Source organism: Xenopus tropicalis, chromosome 10, assembly GCF_000004195.4.
Source record: "Xenopus tropicalis strain Nigerian chromosome 10, UCB_Xtro_10.0, whole genome shotgun sequence".
Lineage (NCBI taxonomy): Eukaryota > Metazoa > Chordata > Amphibia > Anura > Pipidae > Xenopus > Xenopus tropicalis.
In genome coordinates, this window is record NC_030686.2 from 34,181,881 (window position 1) to 34,190,680 (window position 8,800).

An 8,800-nucleotide genomic window follows, 5' to 3' on the forward strand; every position below is an offset into this window, starting at 1 on the left:
CTTTATGGCTGAGATTCTAGCTATCTGTATAACAGAGCATTCTGTCACAGTGGCACAGATCCTATCTGATACCCATTGTAAGCAGCAGTCCTGCCCTGCTTTATGGCTGAGTTTCTAGCTATCTGTATAACAGAGCATTCTGTCACAGTGGCACAGATCCTATCTGATCCCCATTGTAAGCAGCAGTCCTGCCCTGCTTTATGGCTGAGATTCTAGCTATCTGTATAACAGAGCATTCTGTCACAGTGGCACAGATCCTATCTGATACCTATTGTAAGCAGCAGTCCTGCCCTGCTTTATGGCTGAGATTCTAGCTATCTGTATAACAGAGCATTCTGTCACAGTGGTACAGATCCTATCTGATCCCCATTGTAAGCAGCAGTCCTGCCCTGCTTTATGGCTGAGATTCTAGCTATCTGTATAACAGAGCATTCTGTCACAGTGGCACAGATCCTATCTGATACCCATTGTAAGCAGCAGTCCTGCCCTGCTTTATAGCTGAGATTCTAGCTATCTGTATAACAGAGCATTCTGTCACAGTGGCACAGATCTGATACCCATTGTAAGGTCAGAGATCCTCTTATTGTGGAATGTTATATCCATATAAAATAACTATTTAATTGAATGACTAAAAGCCCAGCAAATGAAACAATGCTGCAGTAGTTTTAAAACATATATGACAAAAATGACTATATTTAGAACTAAAAAACACCCTTGGCGCTTCTTAAAATTGCTTAAAAAACGAAGTACGTTTTAAAGAGTTTTGGAGAGCATACAGTAATAGTTTTCCTTTAATGAGAAACTGAACAGGCAAAGAAACACTATATAGATAAGCACTGGAGAATAAAGTCTAAATGTTGCAGTGTATTATAGAATGGGAAACCAGCTCACGGATGGTTAATGTTGCAAGATTCAGTTATAGTTTGTACTAACTCCAAGCTTACTATGAAGGGGTTGCTTTAGTTGATAGCTCGTCATAAACACCAGCAGAAATGAAAATAATTATAGCACAGCACCCTGTTATTACACCCCCACAACAATTAGAGGATGGAATGGATGCAACGTGATGGAGCCCCTTTTACTCCCGCTAGGCAACAAAAGTTCACCTCTTATCATACCCATCTGATGTATCCCACCCCTGCTGCATGGAATCAAGGAGAAACCGTGCTGCGTTGAGCTGTAGCCGGAGTTATCCCCTAGTGATATCCAAAGCTATACCACATAGTTATTCTCTCCGCCGTGTAGATGTTATTAGTCAGACAGCAAAATAGCAATGCCTTTTGGGATAACAGCAGGTGCGTTTATGGGGTTAGTGGGGGAACAAAGGCACAAATTAGTAGAGACTTCGCTGAATATCTGACAGGTTCTGCGTCCTCCTGTCCTTCTTAAGAAAGCACTTTACCTGCAGCCTATCCATCATGCAGACACACAATATCCCTTTGGTACCCTGTACAATAAAGAGTCTATCATACAACGTGGGACATGTCAGGCAGAAGAAGGGCATACATTCACAGGTATGGGATCCCTTATCCGGAAACCCGTTATCCAGAAAGTTCCAAATTACGGAAAGGCCATATGCCATAGACTATAAGCAAATAATTCTAATTTCTGAAAATGATTTCCTTTTTCTCTGTAATAATAAAACAGTACCTTGTACTTGATCCCAACTAAGATATAATTACCCCTTTTTGGGGGCAGAACAGCCCTATTGGGTTTATTTAATGGTTAAATGATTCCCTTTTCTCTGTAATAATAAAACAGTACCTGTACTTGATCCCAACTAAGATATAATTACCCCTTTTTGGGGGCAGAACAGCCCTATTGGGTTTATTTAATGGTTAAATGATTCCCTTTTCTCTGTAATAATAAAACAGTACCTGTACTTGATCCCAACTAAGATATAATTACCCCTTATTGGGGGCAGAACAGCCCTATTGGGTTTATTTAATGGTTAAATGATTCCCTTTTCTCTGTAATAATAAAACAGTACCTGTACTTGATCCCAACTAAGATATAATTACCCCTTATTGGGGCAGAACAGCCCTATTGGGTTTATTTAATGGTTAAATGATTCCCTTTTCTCTGTAATAATAAAACAGTACCTGTACTTGATCCCAACTAAGATATAATTACCCCTTATTGGGGCAGAACAGCCCTATTGAGTTTATTTAATGGTTAAATGATTCCCTTTTCTCTGTAATAATAAAACAGTACCTGTACTTGATCCCAACTAAGATATAATTACCCCTTATTGGGGCAGAACAGCCCTATTGGGTTTATTTAATGGTTAAATGATTCCCTTTTCTCTGTAATAATAAAACAGTACCTTGTACTTGATTCTAACTAAGGTATAATTATTCCTTATTTGAGGCACAACAAGCCTATTGGGTTTATTCATTATCTAAATGATTTTTAGTAGACTTAAGTTATGGAGATCCAAATTATGGAAAGATCCCTTATCCGGAAAACCCCAGGTCCCGAGCATTTGGATAACAGGTCTCATACCTGTACTATGAAATACCTGAGGCTCCCTATGAAAAGGGAATTGGGTGAACGCTATGGGGGCCAACATGTGTGCTCTTTAATCTATTAAAAAACCTATTGTCCTTCTGTATATAAAGTGCAGCTATATAAGTACCAAGCCAATAGAAGCAACAGAGACCTGTGCCCATGAGTTGAGCTAATCCAGGGGCTAAGAGGTTAAATCAACCCTAGGCAAGACAAGCCAAGTCTAAGCAATGCAGACATTACTCAATGCAAAGAGAATATCACTTAAAACATATAAAGAAGAGGAGGAAGAAGAAGAGGAAGACTTACACCAAGACGCCTGCTCCTGATCTTGACATAACCCTGCTTCACAATGTCATTAAAATTGGAACCCATCCCCAGCCGGCAGGGAAAAAGTCAACGGAGTGAGGGAGAAGAGGAAAGTTGAAGAGAATAAAAGAAGCCCCAAGAGGTGAGAAGGTGAGGAAGGCACATCAGCGTTGGGCTGTAGGGACGCACCACATGCCCAGCTGCCTGTTGTTAATCCACTTTGGAAGAGAAAGTGAGAGCTGCACTGAGAGGAGGAATGGAAGTAACAGGGGAGAGCGGCGGCGGCAGCAGCAGCATCAGCTGACGGATTTAGTTGGCTGCACGCTGGAATATACCATTCAGAGGAGAGATGCTTTAATGCAGGGGTAGACGCTTCCCAGGGAGAGGGCCAACCCACTGTGCACAAGCAGCAAGTTGTGTGTGTGTGTGTGTGTGTGTGTGTGATGCTCCCGGTTCCACCACTGCTGCCTGCAAACAGGCAAAGCAAACAAGCCTGCTGTCTCTTTAGAAAGGTCACCTTAGAGACATTATTTCTACAGTAGCTCTTAAGTATAAACAGGGATGGATGTAACTAGTGCGGTGAGATTCTTCAGACCTTATGCTTATAAAAAGCTTAGGACACATTGCAGACCGGGTGCAATGCAGACTGCACAGATTTCCATGCTGTACTGCAGTGCTGTAACTATTCCCCCAAATTAGCAGTACCTTATAACATTATTCTCCTTGGTGGAACAAGAGGCTTGTGAGTGTCTCTTAGGTGCACTGCTACAATATTTGGTATAGAGCTCTTCTTTATTTTACTGATCCCACCCATAGCCTCCAAACCCACCACATGTGAGATTGTGTTTTGTCACCCTGAAGGAGGCCATACGCAGGCAGATTTCAGCTGCTGATTCGGGTCATTCAGACCGATTTAGCATCTTATCTGCCAGCATATGGGCACCCCTGACGGGACTAACCAACCTACATTTGGCCTAAAATTGGGCAGGATCTTGATCGGGCAGGTTTGATTTTCTGTCAGATCAGTGACCACATCGGCTCATTGATGGGTTCCTCGATCTGACGCTGCCTATGCCCGCCCTAGGGCAAATGATCGACCTTAAGGGGGCGCATCAGGAGAAGATCCACTCGTTTGGCCAAACAAGTAAATCTTACCCTGCATGGCCACCTTAGCACTGCATTATTTTTAATCTCTAATGTGCTGAAAATGGGGCCACTGGGGTCCCTTGTGGTGTCAGGACTACAGTTTAGCCACAACTTCACTGCCCTTTGTATTGTAATTAGCCCTGGCCCTGATGCCTTTGATTGACACATTAATAACGTGGGCCATGTTAGAGTGGTCTTTTCACCTGGGCCCTTGCAACAAAGGGGTCCTATTAAAGAATGATGCCTGACAAAGGGATACGCCCCCGAAACGTTGCACTTTGAATAAACACGCAAGGGCTAAGCCCTGCTTGCATCTTACTTGCTGTGCTGGCTGAAATATTTTGACTGTGTGGAGAGTGCCGACTCTCTAGGCTGTGCACCAAGTCATAATTCTCTGGAGGAGGTAAGGGTGTGCTGGTGTAAATATTTTTTCCTATTGTCCTATTAAAGAAGACAGTTGGAACATAAATGCTTACTTGTGAATGCATTATAAAATGCAAAGTGCAAAATTCAGATGAAAATTCAATGCAATGCAGCATTTCCCCACCTACAAAATTCCAGTATAATATAAACCACCAGCTCAGTATCCCATGTCGCCAGGCCCGGATTTGTGGAGAGGCCACAAAGGAAGAAGTTTAGGGGCGGCATGCCGCCCCGCTGCAAAATTTTTTTTAAATTTGGCTCCCATACGGAGCAGTCGGGACCTCTCCCCACTGCTCCGTATGGGAGTTTTAAGGAGCGCATGCGCACTGATGGGGTCGCTTTTACGCATGCGCACGGGGGGGGCGCGCTTTTGCGCATGCGCACTGGGGGCCGCGCTTTCGCACATGCGCACTGGGGGCGCTTTCGCGCATGCGCATGGGTGGGGAGGGGGCGACCGACAGGGGCGACCAACAGGGGCGGCCTCGGGGCACCCAAAACAGAAATCCGGCCCTGCATGTCGCAGTTTGCACGTGATTCACCAGTTGTGTCCATTGGCAAATCACACACAAGTTGCTACATTTTTCATACTGCAATTATGTAAGTAGGATTAAATTCAGCAAGCAGCATCAATAAATGCATTGGGGTCCAGTTCACTTGGTGCAAGCTATTTACGGCAATAGACGCACACTGGAATAACCTCCAGGTCCAGGTACTACCATGGTTCCCTTGCGTCCAAACGTGCAATTGTAACAGATAACTTGATGCAAGGTATGGAGGAGCTGTGCATCTTGTGACCAGCGTCAATACCCACTTAATGTTGCATCCATGAGGCATATACAGGTATAAGATCCTTTATCCGGAAACCCATTCTACAGAAAGCTCAGAATTTACGGGAAGGCCATCTCCCACATTTTTTAAAAATAATTTATTTTCTTTCTGTAATAATAAAACAGTACCTTGTACTTGATCCAATACAATTAATACAAAGACACAATGAATCCTTATTAAAGACAAAACAGTCCTTGCACAATATATATATATATATATATATATATATATATATATATATATATATAGTATATAGTGTAACATAGTAGGGACCCTCCAGCTCCAGCTGTGGAATTACCGCTCCCAGAACCTGCCGACAGAAAGCAACTGCAGTGTTGCAGGTTTATAATCTCTATAATCTCTAATTATAGTGTTTTACTGCATCTGTCTGGATGTTTAGACAGCAAAGTAAATGCTGAATTTTGCTGTATTTTCAATGACATTTTCACATAAATGTTTAATCTTGTCTGACACTGGCATGCATGTTACAGCCAGATAAAGAGGTCTGTTTTCTTGTACAAAATGGAGCAGAAGAGAAAAGGTGCATAAAGGTGCATATCTGGGACCTTAATAAATACATCACTAATAACCCCTGTCTGATACAGTAAGGAGTTATAATACTTATTGGTGAATAAAATGTTGATTAAGGTAAAGGTGAATCATATATTGATTAAGGGAAAAATCCATGATGGAGACAATATCTTTATTATGGTGGGATGAAAGCTATCAAACATATATACAGAGGAAGAGTTTTTAAAAATGTTGGCTTTTTGGAGGTCTGAAAATGTACCCAAGTTCCCTGAGCTCATAAGAAGGTTACAGATACATAGAAATGTTGGGGTAACAGTGACCCTGCTATAGTTCCAGGGGTACCCAGGGCACAAATAAGCACTCACCCCAAATCTCCCCCTAACTAGCCTTCAGGCTGGGCCCCCTTAGCTCATAACAAGGTTACAGATATATAGAAACATTGGGGTAACAGTCACCCTGCTATAGTTCCAGGTGTACCCAGGGCACAAATAAGCACTCACCCCAAATCTCCCCCTAACTGGCCTTCAGGCTGGGCCCCCTTAGCTCATAACAAGGTTACAGATATATAGAAACATTGGGGTAACCGTCACCCTGCTATAGTTCCAGGGGTACCCAGGGCACAAATAAGCACTCACCCCAAATCTCCCCCTAACTGGCCTTCAGGCTGGGCCCCTTAGCTCATAACAAGGTTACAGGTATATAGAAACATTGGGGTAACAGTCACCCTGCTATAGTTCCAGGGGTACCCAGGGCACAAATAAGCACTCACCCCAAATCTCCCCCTAACTAGCCTTCAGGCTGGGCCCCCTTAGCCCATAACAAGGTTACAGATATATAGAAACATTGGGGTAACAGTCACCCTGCTATAGTTCCAGGGGTACCCAGGGCACAAATAAGCACTCACCCCAAATCCCCCCCTAACTGGCCTTCAGGCTGGGCCCCCTTAGCCCATAACAAGGTTACAGATATATAGAAACATTGGGGTAACAGTCACCCTGCTATAGTTCCAGGGGTACCCAGGGCACAAATAAGCACTCACCCTAAATTTGAGCCTTATTATTCAGATTAGGCACAGAATAAGGTTACAAATACAGAAACATTGCTATGAAAGTCCCTCTGATATACGTTTAGGTGTAGCCGGTGCTACATCTCAGCATACAACTCACTTGTCACTGTCAGGCTGGGCTCCCCTACCCTATATTTTGTATTGGGTGCAAAACCTCAATCCTGAATGATTTATTGAATTAGCAGTATAAATAGTATATTTCTCCCCCCTCCCCAGTGTTACACTGACAGTCACATTGTTCCTTTTCCATTGCTCTTTTCCGCTCACAGTGTAGAGCAACACACATCAGCTTTCATGCCGGCTCTGGCAGAAGTTCGGGGCGTTTGGAGCTCCCTGATGACTAAGGGAAGGGAGGGGTGCAGTGCAAAGCTAACGCAGGATTTATTAGCTACATTTCTTCAGAATTTATGAAGCCCTGCGCCGGGGGCTGATAACTTCTGGCCTCGAGAACCACAAACAGGCCAGATTTGTGAGATTTCCGTAACCAATAAATCATGGCTCGCTTAGGGGAAGCTTCATTAGCACTTGGACAGTACAGTTACTGAATCCAAGGGTAAGTGGCATGTCCAGAACTGAGCCACTCTGTCTGCACAAAGTGCCAGCATTCTAAGCTTAAAATAAAAAAAACAAAAAAATACAGATAAAGAAACATCAATATTCATTTAATGAAAATACACCATACTTATATATATCTTATTGATTATAGAAAAGGATTTCAGTGCTATGTGCAATGCTCTTAGTATCAGCTGAGACTGAGGGCAAAATCCATTTTTATCATTTTTGGTCAATGTGCCTTGTTATAACTAACACTGGAGTTAATACGCTGAAGCCAACATGTTACATATCAGTTTACAGCATGTTTTAACCCTTGATGAAATGTTGGAATGCACTGGGAGTTGTACTCTGGCAATAGCTTGTGTTGCCTTCAATATTATTAGGAGCTGCCAAAGTGACTAAATAAAATATCACCTGTAGGCTCCATGGGGTGCTAGGAGTTGTTCAACATGTGGTGCTAGGAGTTGTTCAACAACTTAAATAGCCATAAGTTCATCAACACAAAACTGTTCTTCTTTCCTATTGTAGCCTTTTTTCCATACAGGTGTCGTTTTGTCCTTCTGTCTCCTTCTTACCCTACCATCTCCATATTATTTAATTGTCTCCATCTTCTCCTACTGTCTCCACCTAGCCCTACAGTTGATCACCTTTCCCTGCATTCACCACCTTGTCCTTCTCACTCCAAATTGCCGTATGGTGACTATCTTGCCCTACTGTCTCCATCATGCAGTACTGTAGTTTATCTTGTACTACTGTCTCCTTCTTGCCTTACTGTCACCATCATCTTCTACTGTCTCCATCTTGTCCTACTATCTCCATTTTGACCTATTGTTTCCATCTTTTTCTGCTATCTCCATCTTTTCCTACTGTCTCCATCTTTCCCTACTGTCTCCATCTTTTCCTACGATCTCCTTCTTGCCCTACTGTTGTTCATCTTATCCTAATGTCTCCATCTCACTAATTGTCTCCATTTGTCTCTACTCTTACCCTTCTGCACTAGCAATCACCCAGTCTTTCTACCTACAATGGCTAATGCTTAGGGACTAATTATTTTCTTTCAATTTACCTACTCCCCCCCATAGACATTTCTGGCTCAAAATAGACAGAGCTAAAGTTGTATCTTTTATGTTAATTATATTGTCAAAAAAGGCTTCTGGCAAAATCAGGATGCTATTTATGACTGGCATAAAGGCAGCTCACATTATATTTTTCCATTAGTTTCCATACAACACCAGTGACTTAGCCCATATGCCCTGAGGTTTAAAATGAGTCTATGTCAATAACATGCATTCCCAGGTTCTCTCGTACATTCCATTAACACAAGAGCAGTCCTCTTTGTCTGGTATTGCTGCACTAAGAGAAAATCCTTCTTGCTTAAAGAGAGACAATCCTGTTTCATAACATAGCACTGAATATATCTATAGTGCTACCTAT

General features: G+C 42.6%; 1 protein-coding gene across 2 annotated transcripts in view; it reads right to left on the reverse strand.

Annotated features, from left to right (window-relative positions):
- dok5 (docking protein 5) overlaps positions 1-3,161 on the reverse strand; it is a 119,986-nt gene extending 116,825 nt beyond the window's left edge. Inside the window, exon 1 of one of the 2 annotated variants that reach the window (XM_031894773.1) lies at positions 2,818-3,161. In XM_031894773.1, the coding sequence (XP_031750633.1) occupies positions 2,818-2,883 (66 nt within the window). In that variant the 5' untranslated portion in view covers positions 2,884-3,161. The remainder of the gene's footprint in view (positions 1-2,817) is intronic. The other variant, XM_002935385.4, reaches the window with a different exon arrangement.
- Positions 3,162-8,800: the final 5,639 nt, after the last annotated feature.